Consider the following 23,530-nt stretch of genomic DNA (forward strand, 5'->3'; position numbering starts at 1 on the left):
GGGCCGTTGCGAACGTCTGCCGTTGCAATTTAGCACTGGTCAGACGAGATTAAAATTTATGTAGATTATTATGGGACATGTACCTCGCTGGGAGCGCCACAACGTTGCGGAAGTTGTATGAGATTTGACTAAAATTTGGAAACTGCACGGGGACATGCGAGCTTTAAGTGGAGATGGTCGATCATGGGTGGACGAGATGATAGTTGGTAGTGCTACACTTTGCTGTTGAGTCTTTTCTGTAATTTGCTAGTTTACTGTACAAGTAGTAATGGCTAGATATGGCCAGGCATAGCGAAGATTTATCATTTTCGTTTATATCAGATATTATTTAACAGATTGTTGGAGACAATATATAACAGGACAAGCCTCTGGTAGTAATTCGAAATTGTCAAGAATATTTTATAAAAAGAATTAATTGGACATGGTCAGACTAAGTAAAAAGTAATAATAGTGCTTCGTGGCAGGCATTATCTGTCACGCTATTGCAGAAAATGGTAACGCTATGCAATCGAAAACAGTAATTTATAAGTAGTAATGTCTTAACGATAGTCAGACAAAGCCAACATGAATTATAATTAATTATATACTTGCAGAAAGCCTATATAATTAAAGATAGTAATTTTTAAATAGAAACGGCCAACAATGATAAGACGGAGTCGAAATTATTAATAGACTAATTTATTACAGAATATATATGACATAACTATATTATAATGTTCAAGTAAATAGTGAGACAAAATTAAAATTAATAATAATCCTCTATAGCAAACAATATCTGCTAAACTATTACACAAAATTATGACATGACGACATTAGGGTATTCACGATAGTAATTTCTAAGTAGATACGACTCCCAATGGTCAGCCGATGTCATAGTTAATAATGGTCTATTGCAAAAGACATTACATGCCAGGTTATTGCACAAGATATGCGATATAACTATGCAATTCATTATAGTATCTTGCCAGTAGAAAAACTAACAATGTTCTGATAAGACTTCCTAGCAGACACTATCTATTAAATCGTTGTAATAAAGTATACAACATATTCGATTAGTAGAAATGACTATTAGTAATCATATTATATCAAATGCACTAAAACGCTTTTGTATTATACCTTGCACTAGCAAATATAAATCAATGGAAATCAATGAAAATCAATTTAATCGTATAAAAAAAAGTTCAAATAAATATCGTGATATAAAGTATAAGTGCTTTGTTGTAACCAGACAAATTAGAAGAAATACTGATTTTTCAGAATACTTTCCTTGTCAAATTATTGCAAAAATCTTATTACTTCAGCCGAACTTTCTCAAAATTCTTTACAAAATGAATCTAATCATCTGCCAATATCAAAATTATGCTAATATCAACAACAATTTATACATCGATATCAACGACAATTTTCAATGCATCAATTTCTTTATAACTCTTTACTAGCAAATTAACCAGACGCAGTTAAAGCTTCTACCAACCCTTTTGCACTCGATTAGACATTCAGTAGCGGAACTAAAAATTGCTCTACTATTTTGCAAAATAATTTTCATATTATTCAAACTTGCGTGCGATACATTAAAAATAAAGAAAAAATATAAGTCCTGTTGGGGCGTCACGGCGTCGTCAGTAATAGCGATGAATTGTGACGTTATATGTGTAGACTGTATTAAAAGTAGGTCCGGAATTTGGTAGTGAAAAACTTATTGTATATTTAGCCTCGTACTATATACACCTTTTCTTTGGAGGTCTGAGGTCCCCGCAATCTAATCCAACTGTAAGAGGTCTGTTTTCCTCGAATGCTAACAAATGTTTTCTGTCGAGATAAACTGTCATCCCTCTCACGCATTTCTAATACTCGCTGATTGGTTTTCCATGATTTTAACAATAACCAACCAGCGAGTCTGTTTCGAGAAAGCACCCTTCCCCTGCGCCATCGCGCGTCCTTTTGGGAAGTTGCTGTTATATGGAAGGTGGGGGCGACAGCGATATTTTAACAAAGATTCCTTTAACAAAGCTTTTCAACGAGAAATTCCTCCAGGTGTAATTACGGCTGGTCACCGTTGTAAACTAACATGGGACTTACCCTTCGGAACTTTCCTTTTTTATAACACGTCTCGGCTATTGAGGCCGAGAGAAGCGAAATCCTAAAACTAGAAATAACGTATGCGTTCTCTCGGCAGGAATATTATTTTAAATCTAAATTGCCTGCCAGCCGTTAGCGAAAATCCTAAACTCGAAAGTAGCCGACCAGGTACGTCCGTGTCATAAAGAATATTAGTGCTGGGCACTAACAAGTCCTCTATAAGCAAACAAGCGCAATTTTCTACGCAACCAATGAAAACGATACATTTTGGAGTTGAAGTAGCTTCGAGCGCAAACCGCTAACACACGAGTTCACTAATTCGTATTTCCTCGGTAATATTCCGAACATTTTCCCCGACGTTTATATCTCCTCGGATAAATTCAACCGTAATTTCGTAAAGCCACGAAACAGGGATGGGGGGGGGAAAAAAAAAGATCGGCCGATACCCACGGAGATTGTTGTACGATGAACGATTATTGTCCCGGTGTTAATTCCCCGAAATTGGAGCGTGTCTCACGGACGGAATCGCGGGACGGGATCTAACGGAATAAATTTCCCGTAAATTCCGCGGCGTAGAAGAGTCCCTAATCCATTGATTTAAGTAGTAGTTAAACAGACTGCTTAGCAGTTAGAAACAACGCTTAATGTCCGGATTATACGGTCCTTCGGGGTAACACGCGATCGGGTCTCGCGTGCGCCGCGGATATAATAATCCGACGGGCGCGCGTCCTTACGGAGTGGGGGGGGGACGGAACACCGGCTAACCCTACACCCCCACGTTCGCCAACTCCACCGTTTCCGGTCTATCCCCTGGATTTTCCGGATTCGCTTCCTGCAGCTTCGTGGAACCGGCGCGCAGGCCAGATCTGACGAAAAATTACGACCCTGGTCTCGAATCGCTTACTCGGGTACCGACTAATCTGGTTGCAACGTTTAATCAGTTAATTATACAGCTCGCTTCGAGTGCCGTGGCACGGACGAGATCAATTCGCTCGCGGAACGTGATTCTTAATGTCGGCGAACGTTCTCTACCCGTGTTCCGTGAAGTATTTGTCTGCTGATAGGAGAAAAAAAATATATTTGAAAGTCTGATCGCTGCCAGCTAGTTGCAGTTGGCTGAAACTTTAATTAATTTATATTTTGTAATATTGCAATAAATATTCGTCACGCGCTAATACGGTATAATTTATTATAACAATGTGATATAACCAAATGACCATCTCGAAAGGTTAGTATTTATTTCTAATTTGTCTGATTATTTCTGCCCATTTCTACTTAACTAATATCCTATTAATTTTATTTATATTATAATATACGTAGGATATAAAATGCCTACTATGAAAGTCTAATATTTAAATTTAACTAGTATGATAATTTCTAACCTTTTCTCGTTATAAATTATTAATCTGAATTACATAGGTAGACAATGTCATGTATTAACTATAATAATCGGATAAATACGATCAGATACAAAGGACTCTGATTAATTATGAGTTACTGTCTAGAATTGCTTATAGATACCACGTCGTTCATTTTCTGTGATAAAATCATAAATAGGCCTGCTACAATGGAATTTCATTTGCTTTATCTTCGTTTGACCACGGCCAACCACTTCCACTTATAATATTTCACTTTGCGATTACTTCGACAAAAAAATTTCATTTCAAAACTTTTAATGATCTAAAACTAACTGACACCGTTCTAAAATTCATCAGAAATGAAATATCTGTCTCATAGTTTCCCAAAAAGTAGAAACGATCGATACAAGTGAGACAACGAACATTTCTACTTATAAATTACTACTTTAAATTATGTATCGATTATCATGTCGTATATTTTCCGTAATAAAATCATAAATAGTGTCTGCTACAATAGAATTTAATAAAATTGTATCTTTCACTTACCATATCCAATCACTTCCACTTCTAATATTCCCCTTATAATAGTCGGGCAAATTCGCGGCCGCATACGGTCGGAATACTGCGCGCTTTGTGCCGTTGTAAGTAAAAAAAAAAAGAAAAAGAAAGACATATCGCAACGGTAGATTCGCGTTGATAATAATTAGTACGGTTTAATAACTTGCCAGTCGCGTATGCAGTTCTGGCTTGAATGCAAAATACACGTTGCCGGGCTGCGTGCGGCTCTTCGAACAACGAGCTCCAGCCGACAGACGCAATTAAACGGCGGAATAGCCGTGTTCCACGCAACGGCACCGGTGTTTTCCTTCCTTGTAAACAACGACGGCATTCGTTACGGCGGATCAGACATCACAGTGGACCGGACAATCGCATCAAGACGATCTATGCTCGTGGAAAAACGAACTAATTTACTGTGACTTAACCTAAATTCCCGGGAGGGAGGGGAGGGGGCTTGCCGCGCGGATCATGCCACGGCTTTTTGCGGGCCCGTGCCGACCGAGAAGTTTCGTAAGTTACACGACAATGCTCGCGTCCAAGGCTGTTGGTATTTTCCTTCGAAATCCATTAGGCGCCCGGTCGCGTGCTAAAGTTTTCCGAAAATAGGGTAACAAGTACGCACGCGGAAGGGTTCCCACGAAAACGGCATTGAAACGGCAACGAGGAATCGTGCGCCGATTTTTTTCGGGCTCCTCGGAAAAGGAAGGGATCAAACTTTTAATCCACGGTGGTTTCGATCGTGAGAACATTTTTTCTGGACGGTGGAATATGCGGAACCGACGATTGAATTCAAGGGGTTGTTGAAACAAGCGAACCCCCGGGCCTTCGGAAAAATGGCAATAAAAGGCTAACGAAAAATCGCGGGTAGATTTTTTTCGGGATCGATAGAAAGGGGAAACGTCAAACTTTTAATCTGCGGTAGTTTCATTAATGAGAAAAATTTTTTTGTAGACTTCGCAGCCCGTGGAATTAAGGGTTTGTTGTTGTTGTTGTTGTTGTTGTTGTTGTTGTTGTTGTTGTGACGAAAAACGCAAGGATTCCGATAAAATTGCAGTAGAACGGTAACGAACAATCTCCTAACCATTTTTTTTTATATCCGAGAGGAGAGAGCACAAACTTGTAATCCACGATAGTCGCTATTTCGAGAATAGTATTTTTGTAGTGGGTAGAGTTCGTAGAATTCCAGTGGGATTTTGTAAAAAAGAGACAATGTTACGTGTTGCACTCCGGTATGTGAACGTTACGAGAAACATGATCATTTAGGGGACCGATGGTGGATGCTTTACCCTTTCGAACGAATTTAGACAGATGCCCGTTGGATCGTTCTCCAGGACGTTGCGCGAACTCAAACATCAACAGTTGACCGCCGAAACGATCGGATGAATTTTTTCGGCGCACGATCCGGTGGCACCGAATTTTACAAATTGTCGAGTGTCGCGGTCACGATCGGTGCTCAATGGACCACGGGACCAAAGTGGATACGGCAATTTTTCCATTTCTCTCATTTCTCCCATTTTTCTCATTTTTCCCATTTTTCTCGTTTTACCCGGTGCCCTCCCTTTTTTCTCATTTTAAACGTGCCGAGCACGTTTCATTGGTTACTTCTCTATCGATTCTCCGAGCGACGGTGGTTTTCTTATTTCCCTTTCGTGATCGAATTTTTAATCAGAATATTTGCTGACGGGCCGGATCGCGCAGCTTTTTACGCTATTTCCTTTCTCGATCGGCCCCCAGTTTGTACTTGGTTTCGTCCTTTTTCTCATTTTTATTTCTCTGCGGCTGCCATGATTTCATACTCTGCACTCGCAATTATTATAATATTTTCATATCCTTGAAAATCCCTGTTCGTAGCAAAGACCGAAGTAAATTCAGATCTTTACGTAAGTAATATTAATACACATCAGAGTGAAGACGGTTTGATTTTATTCTATTTTATTGATCGCGTCATTTCGTTCGGTTCGTTGAATTTCACTCTGCACATTTAAGTATGTTTCATTGTTTTTGTTAATATTTAGTAGAATTAATATGAAGATGTATTCGGATTTTTTAGGTAATTAATTTATAAACCTCGGCGAGAAGTCAAATCGACTTTATTCTAGCTGATTTATTGCCCTTTTTATTGTTCAATTTATTCCATTACATTGTGTGTTCCCGTAAAATTGTAATTATACTTAAATATTTTCAAAACTTCAATGCTTTGTACTTGTAGATTAATGTATTTGTAAATAGAATAATAGGTAACACAGTAAGGAAAAAATATAAAGTTACGATTTTTATAAATCGTTTTACACGACCTAGAACAAACAATTAAGATTTTTATTTCATTCGATTCCATACTTACAATCGTAATAATATTTAAATATTTTTGCATTTAATTTCGTTTAGCTAGAAATAGAAAAATTAAAAAATAATTTACATAGGTTTGCATAATGTATTTCATTAAATCGAAGACGATATTAACGAATAAGATAATATGTTAAGATATTATAATATTACATCATATCACCATCTTAATATCAAGATATTAATGAATAAATGAAGCAGAGGACAGAGTATTTAAAGACAAATTTATCTAGTTTTTTAAACGACCCTTTATTCTACAATTAGCATAAAAAAATTTCCACCAGACATTATCTTCACAATCATTTTTTTACATTTTCGAAATTTATTCTAACAATAATTTCTATCGAATCATAATTAAAACAATGTCATAAATGGAGCCGTAACGGTAAAATAATAATTTATCTAAATTGAGAACACGTTTCGAAAAGTGAATTCATTATTCCTACCGGATCAACCAGATTTTTGCCTCCTCGTTAGAAGGTTCGACAAGCCACACGCGATGCCATAAGTAAAGATTTGAGCAGCTGGTCCCATACCGGGTCTTATGGCGGCCATTAATCACAGGCGAAGAAAAGAGGGTGGGGGGGGGGGGGCATAGTTTCCGAATCCGCTTAATGAAACGACGCCGTGTGAACTCGTGAACAGTGTTTCGAGAAAACTTTAATTAATGAAATTTAAGGGCCGGCCCGCATTGTTCGTCCGCGTCGGGTCAGACGAGAATTCGAACCGGCCGAAAGCTGGGTTTTTCAGCCGGGGATTTGAAGGATAGAGAACGATTAATTTGCGGCCGGTGTAAATTGCGACTTCGTTTCTCGGTGGAAAAAATCGCACGAGATAAATCCGTACAATTTCGTCGCTGGAGGATTTTTCACGGTGTAACAGATTTGAATCTTCGCGTATCGCGACCGGTTTCGATCATTTCACGGACACTTTCCGAAGAAAAATCAAATTGTAAAAGAAAATCAAACTGTGAAGAAAAAATTTGATTTTGGGGGAAAATTTCCGCGTGTTAATATTTTCAATCGCGATCAACACACTGCTGAACAAAGCAAATTTCGTATAGAACCGTGGAGTAATTCCAACTATGCAACAACGGTGAAAAATCAGTTCCGATACTGTGCGTCCGTAAACGATCGATTCGAACAATATACATGTTGATTTCTAGACATACTAATCGACGGGCGTGCGGGTTTGCGGAACCCCCGACCCGTGCAATGGCCCGAAACCCTGGAAATTAATTTCTAATTAACTCTGACCGAGGGCCGCGCAAACACAAATGTTCCCAGTCGGTCATTAACCGCGTGCCGCAGTTGATCAACTCGCTACGAAATACGTGTAAGAAATTGTGTTTTAAAATTTGTCTTCAAAATACAATACAACACAAAATACAAAATACTGATGAAAAAATCCGTAAGATCTGTCTCTCGAAAAGGAAGCATTCTCCGACCAACGGCGAGGAAAGTTTCGCCCAATCGTTGAGCGCGTCGCTTCCCCTTCCACGCGACCCGTAGCGAATGACCTGGCACGGGTGTGGCGTAAATGAAATGGAATTAAAACAGCGTTTTACTGGAGAACGGTTCGTCCTAGAAAATTGGTTCTTCAAGAAAGTTTGACCGCCTCGACGAACTCTACACGATCACGTACGAGTCTCGATTCTATTTCTCGACGAATGACCATCCACGAGATCAGTTTTCTACGCTGCTGAGCGAGTCGATTTTTCCGGAGTCGTTCGCATTGAAATTAGCAACGTTGTGTGTCCGAAATTCGAACTACGAGCGAAAGTAGTTTCGCGACGCATCGGGAATGCCCGTAATCTAGTTCCGACGGATAAAGAGACAATTGACGCGTGCTCAGAGGCGGGTATTTCCAACAGTCTCGACGGCTCTCACGTGCCGGTCGTCGAAAGAATTCCGTCCGTTCCGGAGAATAGGACGATCCTGGGGGGAAGTTAAGCGAAGTTAACTGATTTTTCCGCGCTCAAGGGGAGCTTCCGGCCGTAAAAGAACAGCGATCCGCTCGATCCGTCGCCGTGCCAGCCCGTATTTGCTTTGTACTCGGCTCCTTTCTTTCGACGCGACTCGCAAAAATAGAAACTCGATGGGACTCGATCGAACGGTGTTCATTGTAAAACGTTGCAGAATACGCGAACAAATTGCTCGTTCGACAGGAAACGTTGCTCCCGTTTCTGCGAAAAGCAGGCTACACGATTTTTCGATAAACAAACTCGCTGTAAATCCACTTATTTATTTGTTCTTTTATTCGTTTAATCATTACTGTAATTTGCGTTCTCAAGTTATTGTTCTCTAATGACGTTTTCATTTTTCGATAATAATTTCCAAAGAAGGCGAACGATCCGCGGATTTAGTGTCATTCCGCGGAATGCAGTAAAATCGATGAGTAAACTCGGAAAGGCGGCGGAGGTCGGCGAAGCGAAGAAGTTATTTTGGAACGTTTAATAACGTCCGTGTAACTCAATCGCGGTGAAGTTGGTCCGCGGAATGGGCCATTAAAGTTCCTGAATACGGCTTGTTACGATTCCGGCAGACACAAAGACGCGCAACACGCAAATTGTTGCAACTAATCCGGGCTTGACGATGGCTTGATGAACGGCTGAGCAACTTTGCGAACGACCGTTGCAAATTCGCACGCAGAAGGAACGAGAACGGCCGACGAATCCGGCTGCTGCGAAATACTTAGTTGCAGACGCGGGAAACGCTTTCGCACACGCTATTTAATTCTCTCTCGCTGCCGTTTTTGCTTATCCTTCCCTGGCCCGGGGAAAGTTCGGAATTCTTTCCAGGGAACTTGTTAATATTTGGTTCATCCGGTATAAAGTAGCAATCTAAATGCCTCGCCGGCCCTTTGGCGGAAAAACTTGCCTCTGCGGCTTTAACTCTTTGAGGCGTGCGATTTTAAGGGAAATAAAAACCCATGTCCCACCGAATGTAACGTCATGGTCATAATCATAAGCAGCGTTAGCCCATTTGCATCGTAAGCTCATACACGCGCGGATTTTAGCGACTCGGGCCAATTTGTCGCTTTTCCGAATGATGCAAATGGGTGAACAACTTGCCAATGCGTTTCAACTTGCGTAAATATTTGTTCTCGATTTTTAATGCGTTTATCGTCGGTACATGTGGTACTACCAAATAATTAAGATATTAAAACTGTGCAGCTGTCAGTAACGGCAACTTTTCCGGACGAGTTAAAATGCATTAAAAGCTATGCCAAAAAGTGAGACAGTTTTTAACCGACCTAATCCTAAAAAGTTAAAAAAGACCTTTTGCTACGGCATAATTTGAATTTATCGCCGTTTCCTTATTCTTGCATTCAAATAGTTTTTAATGTCGAACTGCTTTAGAGATTGTTATTTAGGAGGAGAATTGTTTGCATGTTGTTGTATCGTATGCCATTTATGTCATTTAAACAATAAAAATTAGTTCGCTATGATGTTGATAAAATTAATCGCATCGCTTCATTATTTTTTTATTTAAATAACTTTTAATGCTGAATTATTGTAACTTCCTATTTCAACGTAAATCCGTTCACTACGGAATTAACAAAATTGTTAAATGAATACTCAATTTAGTCACTAAGATAATAAGTTAGCAATAAAAATGTTAATCGTCGATTCTTTTCGTATAAGGTAGTGCCTAGGGAAGGTACATTAACTATTAAACGTAGAAACTTCTCTAAAATGATGGCGCCTTAGTTTGACAACACTTTAATTTGACGTCAGTTATTTGTTCCTCAGTATTATTATTTTCCTCATTAATTTACTGTAAAGAAATTTTTATTCATAATTAAAGTTGTTAATTAATCATTATATCTCATAAACATATACTTGCCACGTCAATTCAATAATTGAATGTTAAAAAACAGTTTTGTCTTTAGAATAAAAAATTGCACAATTCACCTTTTCCCATCAAGAAAAATATATCCTTTCATGCAGCAAATGAAAAGATATAACAATTCTAAATACGAATTTAAAGTGGATCATTCAGTCATCTTTATTTTCCAAATTGCCACTTCTCTCTCGATTTCTAATTTTCTCTCGCGTTAATAAAAAAAATACATTATCGTTGTTACCTAATTATCGATAATTTTCAATAATTCTTGTAGTTGCGTATGGAATCGAGGCAATTAGGTTTTCAGCGTTCAAAGTTAAATGGAACGAGAGTGGCTTCGGCCACGTTTTAGCATTTCCTTGATAAATCCATCCCCTTTGTCGCATTAGCGAGAACGCATAACGAAGACTGGATCTTCTCCAAGAAGTCGTTCAAAGTAACTTCCACGGCAGGGATAGTTTGTTTAAGACACCATTTTGCCGTCACCGGGCATAGGAGAAAAATGGCGGCTACGCCCATCGTCAACGGGGCCAGCAACGTCCACAGAACCTAAAAACAACGTTCTTCTTGATTACATTGTCCTGGTTTTCAGTATTAAAAGTCCTCTGCGCGGAAAGAACACTTGACGCCTGGAAATTGCTTCCTCAAACAACGATACCACCGAACGTGAAATTATCAACATTGATACCGTTCAGTTCGATATATATTTTATAAAACACTTACCTTTTTCATTTTATAATTTTTGAAATACTTTAAGATTAATTGATGTGTATAATCTTATTAATATTAAAGAAAATATTGAGAAAAAGATCAGGAAAATATTGAGCTAAAAGTTAGAGAGGGGGGAATGTGATGAAAGATAGAAAACTAATGAGCACGGAAAAATAAGAATATATTGATAAGAGAAATAGGAAAACGCTGAGTAGAAAATAAGGAAAATGTTGGTAAGAAAACTAGTAAAATACTGAAAAAGAAACTTAGAAACAAAATTGACGAGAAAACTAGGAAACCGCAGTAATGAAAATTAGAAAAATATTGATAAGAAAATTAGATAAATATTAAGAATTTGACAAATGATTAAGAAATATAGTAACGCCGCCATTAACATTTTTAGATGCACGAAAAATTTATTTTCTTCCTCGGTTATTATGTTTTCATTTGAACTAATTTGTTTACTGGAAAAGCTACAGTAACGTTAAAATTGATCTAAAAATAAATATCAATCTCGGGATAATTACTATTGAGGAATAAACAATAAGCTGCAACAAATGCGAAGATAATAGTATTTCGATGGGAAATCAATTTCCGGCTTACAAATGGTACTACAGCGATTATATGAATTTAGGGCACAGACATTCAATGGCGGCTAATTACAATCCCCGCTAATTAATAAACAAACAGCTGGCCGTGTAACGTAAACGAACGGCGGCGTTAACGAATCCGATAAATTCTGTAGTAACGGATTTAATATACGTACGTAAGATATCCAGGACACAATTAGCCAGCCTAATAATACGGTGCCGGCTGTATTCAAGTATGGCGCAAACTCCGGCCGCAGAATATATTGCAAGCTCGGCATTTTAACGCCCAAATCTGTCAGCATGGACTGAAACTGTTTTAACGGAACCGTGAAGCACTCCAACAACAGCATTAGAAGATTAACTTTCAACAATTCGTATTATATTATCATGTATGAAAGCTATCGAAATTCGTATGTATTAAATGTTTATATGAATGCACACGCATTATACATATGTTAAATATTCCATACGCGTACATTTTATTCGTCAAATAATGTTTCACGAATAATATTTGCATATGTGTTTTAATAAATCATATTGTTTCGCATGTATAAATTTCGTAGATTAAACATTTCATGGATGCAAATTCAATAAATCGAATCTTTCACACGTATGCGCTTGATAGATTACATACTTTATATATTCAACGTCGATAAATCAAATTCTTTTTACTTTTGTAAAATTCAAATAGTCTACCTACGCGTATTTACAATTTCTACGTTAATTTTTGTATCACTCGAGCATATTTGTAAGCATATTTTTTTATATACATGGAATATTCTTCTAAAATTTATGAAAATCCTTTTGAATATTCATGGAACATCTATCAACAATTTGTGAAAATATTTTAAATATTCATAGAATATCATTGGAGCGTTCATAAAAACGTAAAATTCAACACATATTTTCAAAAATCTGTATCTAAAAATATTCTTATTCCGTGGAAATGAAATTTTCCGAATTGTTTGCAAAAAATTAATTAATAAACGCTATTTGCTTCTCATTAGCTAACTCATTAACAGTATGTCGACAAGGACACCTACTGACAAGACCGCAAATATTACCATTAACCTAAATATTGTTGTTAATAATGTGAAATATTAATCGTAATTTAACCACAATCAAAATGCAAATTCTGCCACTCACGTCCATTTTGGAAATTTTCCCTCGGTCGACTATCGGCTCGAGAATTTAACGCTGTCAATTACGAGATCTCCATTTTACGGTCGCTCTATCTCCATTCTTGTCGAAAAACGCCGTTAAATAATAAATTAATCTGGTCTCGGTTTATTAAATGTGTGCACCCCTTTCGCTAAACGAAACACGGAAAATGGAGACAATTTAAAACTTGGATAAACAACGTGTTCGTAAAACAATGCAAATACCTCGACCGACGGATGATCGTTACCATAATTTCCTGTTCTCCTCCATTGGAAAAAAATAATTGAACCGCGCGGCAATCGGTTCTGTTGTTCATTGAAAACTCCGTTCACAAGTTACGATTTAACAGCGAGCTTTACATTATTACGCTTTAGATTAGAGTCGAATTTTATTGTACTATAACAGTTTATTAAACCGAAATTATTGAGAAGCATTAAAAAGTTATTAAGATATTTTTCAAAAATTAAATTCTTTAAATAAAAGCAAAGATACTTGGATTTTTCTTTATTTCTTTTAGAAAATTAATAATCAATTATTTTACGAAGTCAAAATTGCATAGAATATATTTTTTAGGTTAGGATACACAAGTTTGAAGTGGCGTTCGATTGCGGACATTTAAATTACATATTTTGAATCATTTACGAAACTTTTCTAATTACCAAATATTTTTTCAATATTTATAGAAATCTTCTTTTTTTCGAAAGCATTTTTGCGAAAGCTTTAAAAATATTTCACAAATGTTTCGTAAATATTCCGAACGTTGTAAAAATATATTGTAATATTCGTACGTCTATGTAAGGTGTTTAAACGATTATAGAACTGAAACCATCCAATAGACCAATACCAATTTCGTAAAATTGTTGACATTATGAATAATTTCTTCAGTATTTTCTTTTGAATAAAAACAAAATAATGCATTTGTATTAATTAATTATGTACTATGAGATAATATATAAAGTATGAGGTGTCAGTCTAGAAGAACCGGGCACCACGGAAAATGAATTCGTCGGCGCGGCGACGCGAAAAAAAAATTGAAACAGGCGGTTCCTATTTACAAACACATATTTTCCGCAGGAAAACGCTGAAAGGTTTTGTTTGGGGAAACGGTCGCGGGCCGCTTTGTTACGAAAGCTGCGAGTAAATTCGGGCACACGTTTAGAGCACATAAATTTTCTCAGGGAAATTTTTGAAACATTTTCCCTGTGCGCTCGTAAGTCTGGAAAACAAATAACTCAAAATTAAATTCTTTCGGCAACGAAACTAACCGGACTCCGGAACAGTTCTTAATTAGCAAAAACATTCCATACATGATATTATCTTTGTTCCTCATTTCGACTGGTTTTGTAAAGTATTTATACAATAATAATACCTATATTCTTCATTGTATTATTAAATTCGATACTTCTTACCGAAATTGTCGAAAACTTGCTGTTTTTATTCGATGGTTGTTAATGAGTTCTCGCTCCATTTTTTTTTTAATGGAAGAGAGTGTCGAAATATTAGCAAGTTGAATTTGATTAAAACATTCGAAATTGAAATAATATTACCAATTCACGGAAATAAACATTGGATAATAATATCTAAAATATGATTAATCGTACTGAACTATAATTATACTATAATATAATTACTATACAATAATATTATGATTAAATTGACTAATATAGTAACTATAACTATAATAGTATTAACATATATCAGAATATACAATATATAACATATTATTAATCGTAGAGATATTCAACGAAATAATCTACAGCCTTGCAAACAATCTGTCGAACGATCAATTTGTATACTACCAGTATCATTAATAATTCAGCAACTATTAGAATACAATAGAGGACGAATAAATTATTAACATTTTCAGAGCAGATTGAGCCCATCACTGACAACATATTGTCGTCGACCGCTCATCCCGTCGTTCATTACTTAAATCCCTGTCTCATGAGGGATTTTGACGGGCTTTTAATTAATATTTCATGCGAGAAAATTAATTACCGTAGAATGACAATGTCATAGCGCGCGTCCATGTCCCCATAAAACATGTTCATGAATTTTTAAGCGACAGAGACAACAGATTTCGCGTACCTCGGTATCTTCTCATTTTTACAATAAAAAAAAAGAAAGAAACGCCGCACGCAATTATATTATTCATAATTTAGCAAGGATTTTACGACGTATCGTAGTAATAATATAAATTGTTAAATTTAAAATGCCAGTTGTTCTCATCGACGATTTTCAAATGCACTTTAAATAGAATTTGTAATCATGGATATCTTAATAAATATTATTGTTAATAATTTAGCAAATGTTTCATACAAATTCTATAAAAATAAGAATTGTCGTTACTTTAACTGTTATTATTAGTAAGAATTTACGAAAATATCCATGCTGCGTTAAAAAAATTAAATGCACTATTAAATCGAAATTTTAAACTGTTCCCAACTATTTGAAATTGAACTGTTTAAAAATAAAAATAATCGATTATCTAAACTGTTACAATCTCGTCAAAGCGGATTTTACAACAATATAACTGGACAGGATTTGCTCAAAATTTTCGATTAGAAAATACAAATATTTGCATATACTGCTCCTCTCATTTGTATGATATACAGGGTGGGGCAAATAAAGTGTTACAAAGCAATATCTCCATTATCGTTAATGATACGCGAAAATGCTTGAGGAACAAATTGTTTGGTTCGAAGGGGCACATGTTTCTGAAGGTCATTTCATTATATGTTTCATTTGAAATGGTAATTTATTTCTATATCACGTGACATGCTTAATTGATTTTACAAATTTGAAATAGTAACTTATTTCCGTGTCAAGCGACATGCTTAACTTTACAAATATCCTGAAAAACGAAACACTTGGATAGTATCTCCATTTTCTCTCATAAATATTAATCGCAAGGAATAAAATTTCTTATGAAATATTATTAGGTCATTAAGCATGAAATGCATATATTAATTAGGTCGTTAATTTCCATACTTAACGACCTAAAAAAAAGTATTTCATAAGAAACTCGATTAATATTTATGAGAGAAATTGGAAATAATGTTCAAGAGTGTTTCATTAAGTATGCAGTGCATTGGTTTTATAACAAAACTACAGAATAAAGTACACTCCTCACGCGATAACGAGGCGATTGTCGCATAAGGACTATACGCATTTCATACTTAACGCGTTTCGTGCCATGCTGTTTTTACTCGACTCTTGACCATTTGATATTTTCCTAAAACCTAACTATACTGTAATTATTAATTACCGTAAATATAACATTGAAATAATCTTATCATGACGCATTTCTGTAGTGGAAATTAATCCTTGGCTTCTAGATATATGTATTATGAATTCTACTTATAGCGCATCAAATAAACATTTAAGCATGTGACATCGATGGTATACTAACTCAATATTTCAAATAATATTTTTTAAAACGTCATAAGAAAATACTACATCAATTAACAATAATCATTGGCACAACATAAATAAGAATTTCCAATAAACGTACTTATCTCTACGACGTCGAATAAATCTTAAAATATTATTCCATAGAAACAAGAGCCCTTCATTAACTGTTTCCAATACTTGTTCGAATACTTTTACCCCTGTCTGCCTTTCAGTTACCCCCCAGGTCTCCCGTTAAGCTGGGTATTCGGCGTCGTTGTATGGAACGGCGAGCGAAACAGTCTCGATAACGCTTATTCCGATTCCTATTCTCGTCGTGTGTCGCCGGTCGCCGCCATTTTCGACGGTTTGATGAAGTCAGAGCAAGGTGAAACGTATCCCAGCGATTCTCGCACTCGTTCCCCCGGCGCGAAAGAATTCCCGCGCGACAAGTTTCCGGGTTTATCGTGGCGCAGTTCGGTCTAATGGAGTCTTTCGAGGGGGAACACGGGTCGGAAGGGTACCCGGCGAACGCTTTTGACGGTGTCGAGCGCCATTTAAATGATTGGGAGCATTGTTTGATCTTTGGAAAATGGCTGTGCTCGCGCGCATACACGCCGCGTTTATCTCGCTTTTAACCGGCTCCTTTTTCATATTGGATTTCCTGCCTCTCCGCTCTTGCAAATAAATTGCGCTGTGCCCACCGTGTTTTATTTTTTTATTTCTTTTTTTTTTTTAATCGTGACGCAATTTGTCGTCGACATTCGATTCGATCGGAGAACAAAACATCGTGTTTCGAGAGGATCTTTGTGCAGGTTCGTGCCTCCGATGATGCATTTTATCGGAGTTCAGAATAGGGCAGAGTAGTTTGGAAATACGCTTTCTTCGGCTCAGATTATTATAGCGTTGTTTCAAGGTTTGAGATTACAGTACGGTAGATTGTTGAGTTTGTCTCGGCACCAGCTAGAATATTGTCACATATCTATATTGACATTTAAACAATACCGTGGCCAGCATTCTTTATGAAAATAATTTTCCTCGAAGCATCTTTTTTTCACGTTATTAAACTTGTCAGAAATATCGTGGTTACTTTTGAAATTGGAAACGAGCACACAGTGATTTCAAACGCACTGTTCCTGGCCAAAATTAAATAGTTTCTTTCATCGAAATACATATATCAAAGAAAATCGTATTCCTACGGATTAGTTAGGTGATGTGCAGTCTTTAACATTAAAAATAGATCATTTTAACAAATATTACGGCATGAACAATGTAAAAAATCTCTAGTTAAATAATGTAATATTTAATAGGTAATATGAATACGTCAGAATGTATTCTGAATATTTTGAAGCAACGAAACTACAACAGGACCGACATACCAAGGCAAAAAGCAAAATTATGAAACTATAAACTGTGTGAAATTATAATTGAAATTATAAACAATAGATAAAGGCCACTTTCAGAGGTTTAACGTTTTTTCAATGAAGTCGGTAAAATGGCTGCCGTTAGGGATCGAATTGATGCGACGCGACGTTGAAAATACCACATCACGATTTGTTAAATTCCATAGGAAATTCCAAAGTTTTTCTCAAATTGTCTAAATTGCAATAATCTTCGTATTACGTGTTAAGGCGAGAGTTTTAGAAATGACCTTCTGGTATGGCCGACCATCTGTGAGTTTTTCAGCAGTTCATTTAGGGTTATTGCAGTCTCTTTAGCGGACCGGTCTGCAGCCAACGGATGTGGCACATAAAATCGAATAGATTTCAGGATAATGAAGGTAATGCCAGTATTTAGTCTCACAGGTCCAAGAAGCCCTGCCATAAAGTCCCAAGACTAAGGAAAAATGGAATCGGCCGCCAGGTATCGGCATCGGCGATCCTGGCCAGCTGGAATTTCCACGCGTTGCCAAAACACCCGTCCATCCGCGAGTGCAAGCGACCCGCCCAGTCATCCCCACCACAGACAACGTGTTTCGGGCACATTGGAAGGGATGGCTAGGTTTTCGTCGACTCCGGAAAAGGGCGGGGCGCTTAAGACCCAAAGTGGACTTTGGGTCTATCTAAGAGACTAGATTAGAACTTCAGACAGAATAGATTCAAACACAGAACAGTACAGAACTTCAGGAGAGTAGATTAGAACTTCAGACAGAATAGAGCAAACAGTCAAACAGTATAGATACAGATAGACAGTAGAACAGTACAGAACTTCAGATAGTATAGATCAGAACAGACAGTAGATAGAATAGTACAGAGAGTCAAATAGAACAAATCAGTAATATATTGCTCCCAACCGTTTAATGAAATCAGATGCTTTAAACATCAATTTCAAAGAAATTAAAATAAAACCTTAAACAAAAAGTTCTAATACTCTTCGGACTGCAATTTTCCCCGTCGAAACAACAATAATTCTCTTACAAATAAAATAAAAAAAAAACCGTGAAGTCTCGCAAAAAATGGTTCGACGGAGATCACAGAGTATCTCAATAGAGTCGACGCCATTTTGGTTTCCTGAATAACCTCCATTAAAAGATTGAACGGTAGCTCAGAAAATTCTCCAACCGCAAATTTTTCTTACGAAAAAGGTTTCTTTTATTTAAAAGATGCATATTCAAATAACAATAATTTACACAGGTGTGAGCATAAATGTTGAAACCGCAAAAATTTTCATAAAGTCTGGAAAAAAGTTGGTTTTAGGTGGCCTGTGAAGTAGTCTCGCCGCCGTTTCCTTCTTCTACGATTGGCTCTATGGTCGATGCTATGGCTGACCCAACGGCTGCCAATTCCTCGGCGTCCGCCTCAGCCACCACGGGGACCGTTTCGTTCACCAAACCCGGCAACGCGCTTCTCTCGTACCTGATTTCCGGCGCCCTTAGATTGATCTCAAGCGGTGAACAGTCCATCGTACAGATTCGGCCGTAGCTAGCGAGGGTTATGCCAGCCGACTGTTTAACCAACCACTGCGGACAACCAGGTGTCAAAAATTAACTGGCCATGGGCTTCCAGGCCCTGTCTATCACTTCGGGTTGAAAGAAATATCGTTCGAATTTACTAGAGCGTCAATCTGTGTTTCTCACTGAACTTCCTAATTCGATTGCATTATCTAAATTCAATTATTTAAATTTAATTATTAAAAGACAATACATATTTTAATCATTTTAATTCATATTAAAAGCGTTCAATAATAAAAAGATTAATTAAATAGAATTTTGTCGTTCCATACTCTCACGATTTATTATTATCTTTATTTAACTCTGCTCCTCGTTTATACTTTATCTTCATAACATCAATTAAGTCGACGATACCGTTGATTTATAATTATTTATAATTATTATCCGCTATATATTATTCCGGTTGTATATCAATTATATTATTTGTATGGCACGTATTATTTGTATAATGGTGATAATAATAATTGTTTTCTATACAAAATATTTCAGCCATATTTTGATGTAGTAATTATAATAATAATGATAACAGTAGTAAGAGAAATAAAAATATGCTATGCTATATATTTATATCACGTATTACGAACAGTTATTTCATATTACTGGAAATACAGGTTATTTAACACCGCCGTCGGATTTATTATTCAAATTAATTCGCATTATTGAAATATCATATTGCGTCCGCTTGTTGAAATTTGAATTTCTAACCGAATGAAAATTAACTGCGAGCGTTGCGGGAGGATTACAGTATGGCGGCTTGTAATTATATCGTCGGAGTGAATCGACCGACGAACAATTAAGAAATAAGTCGCATCATTGTCGAGTTGTTCGAGGTATTCTTACAAGAGAGGTACTGGACGGGCTCGACGTGCCTCAGGTTTTCTTTGATAAGCTGCAAGAGAAAGCACTTAAATACTCCTGCCAGCGGAAGCTTATTTAACAGACACGGCAAGTGGCTGGCTCTTTAAATAAATAAGTTCATTTCTTTAAACGGGGGAGAACGTTCCCTGCGAAATATTTTGATGGGGGATACTATCTCAAGTAAATATCTTTAATTAAACATCATCTTCCTAGGGATTACACAAAATCTTCTTTAAATCTTCTTTAAATCTATCTCTAATAATGTTATGGTAGGGGGAATTCAGTAGATTATTTTATTTTAAAAGCTTCAGTTGTACAACTTGTTGCAAACATTTTCGTTGAACATTTCATTTTAATTGATTTAATTGATAATTTTATCTTAAACATTTTAGACGAACACGTTTCAGTCGAGAAGTTTAGTGAAACAGTTTATTTTAAATATCTCGGTCGAACACTTTAGTTGCACGTTTAATTTTAAACATTTTAGTTCGTTATTTTAACTGAATATTTTATTCCAAATATTTTAATTTAACGTTCTATTTTAAACATTGTAAGTGAACATTTTAGCTGAGAATTTTAATAAAAACTTTAATTTTAAACAATTTAGGTGACCGTTTAGTTGGCACCTCTATTTTAAATATTTTAGTTACACTTTTTGATTGACTTTCTCATTTTAAACATTTTAGTTGCACACTTCGATTGATAATATCAAACATTTTATACATTTCAGTTGAACATTTCATTTTAAATATGTAAATTGATCGCCCTTTCGAAATAAATTTAAACGAATCTCTGAAAAATAATATTATACAAATTGAAATTTTATAAAAATTGTAAGCGGGTGATTTTTCTGATTCAGTCGATTTGCAATGAGAGTTTAATAACCCCGGCGCCCAGTCTGCAATAATACGATCTTCGAATGTCTGAAATAACTCACTTAAGATGGAATTTTGCGGATCGGTATAATGGCTGATCTAATTTCACCGAGGTAACTCGCGCAACGGATTCTCGGACGACGTCGGATTACCAAATCGCGTAATAACCTAATATTTTACCAGACTTCCCTCACTCACGATGACAGTTTTCCATTTTCCCGGGCGTTTATGCAGCGAGAAATGCACGAGAGCGACGCCGGCGCGAATGTTTAAATAAAAAGCGAGCGGCGGACGCTTTCGCACCGTTAATTATTGTTGGCCGAGCATTATAATTGTTCATTAAGCACGTTTCTACGTGTTGTATCGGAAGACGACATTATGAATATTTCTGGACCACGTTAACAATGTACTACCCTCGGGACTTCTTTGAAGGCCGGGGGAATATGTATTGTAAGAAATAAGTGGTATTCATTTTATTATTCAGTTTATTAATGCTAATCAAAGAAGCGACCCGAGGACGACAAGATCGAACGATTGATTGATTATGTACATATACGGTCTATTTATTTATTTATTTATCTATTTATTTATATATATATATATATATATATATATATTTATATATTTATTCTTGTTGCCGTCATCTATATGTTTACACTATCCAATTTCATACTATTTAATTAATTTATCTATTTATTTATATATTTATTGTTTACCGCGGAAATGCCTCGATTTTGTCTATGTATATATTTATCTATTTATTTAATTCTCGTTATATATTTGCCAAATTTTATATTTTCTATATTGCCAAAGATACCATGGAGTAATTTAACGAATCTATTATATATCATTTATTAGCGCCCGCGATTCGCGGTGAAATTGTAATACCCCCGGGTATTCCTTGTAAGCCCGGGGGAATATTTATTGAAATAAATCATTCATTTTATTATTCAGTTTATTAATGCTAATCAAAGAAGTTACCAGCTAAACTGAAATGTGAACTTTAAAAACATTTTGTCCAAAAGTTCGCATAAAAATGGTTCAGAGCCTGCGAATAATAATTTATATATTACATTTATTAACGATACCTACAGTAGTTACCAGATAAACCGAAAAACCACTAGCAAAATGCTGCAAAATTGTCTATTAAGTTTTACAATGCTTTTACATTTAAGAAATTCAACTTTTAAAAGTTATGCGTATCTTTTTCATTTATGGAAAGAGATTAACAGTGTATGAAACTTACTAGTCATAATCATAAAGGTTACTAAATAAACAAATATGTCACTGGCAAGATGCTGCAAAATTATAAACCGATTATTAAAATATTCAAGCTGGACATTTGCATAAAAGTGGTTTCGAGAAAGTGATCAATAATTTCTTAATTTTACTAACGCTAATTGCAGAAGTTACGTATTAGGTAAACTAAAAAGTTGGTAGCCAAGTTTTTGAATTTTGCAGCAGCATTTTAACTGTTATGACAAAAAATTAGCATAATATCAAGATAATTCGCAAGAAGAACGAAGCCTTCAGAAAGTAAGATTTGCCATTATACATGTACTCACAACGACCATTCTTGAAGACAGTCTGAGCACGAAAATGGGCACCGGATACATCACGATGACAGTCATCTCCATCAACCGTGTTACGGCAGCGAGAGAGAACAGGAATGCGGTTACAATCAGAAGTATCACCAGCTTCAGCAGACCTATCATTGCCTAGAATTATAGTTATGGTCGTTATAACGACATGAAAATTACTGGCTACCATAAATATGTCCGCATAAGTATAAAGTCTACGACCTTTACGAAACTACGTAACCTTATCTTAAATGTCTTAAACAAACCGCACACAACCCTTACATAATTAATGCTAACTTGGAATATAATTAGCCAATAGAATTTTATAAAAGCGAAGAGATATCTAGGAATATGTAGACTGTTAACTTTTCATCCCTAATTCACCCTTTCGGCAATCAACATCTGAAACTTCAATCCTCAACACTCTTGATTTATATTAAAAGAAGAGTACAACGTGAACTTACATAATGGAGATATACAAGTGTCTACGAGCTCCCCAAAATTATGTGAGCTGCTAACTTTCCACCACGAATTCGTCCCTTCTGCAAGTTAGATGTACACCGCCACCCCTCAACCACCTGATTTACATTAAAAAGGGGAACCCAGCCGAAATTTACATGACATAAATATATTAGTATCTACAATCTTTCCAAAATAATACAAACTGCCGACTTTGCACCCCGAGCTCACCCCTTCGGTAACTTATGTACAAAAGGGGAACCGCCAATCCTTGTTTACACAATAGGTGTAGACAAGAAAATGTTATCAGATCGCAGGGAGTATCTCGGAATAATTTTAAGCATTAATTTTTCACCCCAAAATCGCCCTCTCGATGGTTGATATCTTGATCGTCTAGACTTACCGTCCTGATTTACGAAATAAAGGAAAGCTGACTTAAATTTGTTTCATGTATTTAATTAAAATATATTGGTAAACATTTGGAAATAATACAAACTGATGATTATGCATTCCAATATTATACTTTCAGAAGCTAATATGTCTCCCCTCTCTTCATTTACAATGATAGCGAAAACGTAGCTTCAGCTTATTTTATAAAAATACATCAGCAAACAGAGATATTCCAAAATGATTGTAAACATTCACTTTGCCCACGAAACTCATCCCTTCAGTAATTGATATCTCGGTCATCAACCCTCAACCACTAGATTCACATTGAAAATGGAACCCGGGCCACATTTATTGACTGAAATCAGCATCCGTGAATATTT

At 36.2% G+C, this 23,530-nt stretch overlaps 1 protein-coding gene across 1 annotated transcript; it reads right to left on the bottom strand.

Annotated features, from left to right (window-relative positions):
* Window positions 1-18,730: 18,730 nt before the first annotated feature.
* On the bottom strand, window positions 18,731-22,436 carry LOC144473507 (uncharacterized). The gene is made up of 2 exons (XM_078187425.1): window positions 22,287-22,436; window positions 18,731-18,997 (listed from the first exon to the last, which is right to left on the bottom strand). Exons 1-2 carry the CDS (start codon window positions 22,434-22,436, stop codon window positions 18,731-18,733), a joined length of 417 nt encoding a protein of 138 aa, XP_078043551.1.
* Between the last annotated feature and the right edge of the window lie 1,094 nt (window positions 22,437-23,530).

This window comes from Augochlora pura, chromosome 7 (assembly GCF_028453695.1).
Source record: "Augochlora pura isolate Apur16 chromosome 7, APUR_v2.2.1, whole genome shotgun sequence".
NCBI classification, from domain to species: Eukaryota; Metazoa; Arthropoda; class Insecta; order Hymenoptera; family Halictidae; genus Augochlora; species Augochlora pura.

Bases quoted from the DNA above. Each gene is read 5' to 3' on its own strand.
- LOC144473507 (XM_078187425.1), bottom strand. From the start codon at position 22,436: ATGATAGGTCTGCTGAAGCTGGTGATACTTCTGATTGTAACCGCATTC. The intron at 18,998-22,286 runs GTGAGTACATGT...GGTTGTCCGCAG, and splicing joins TGTCTTCAAGAATGGTCGTT to TGGTTGGTTAAACAGTCGGC.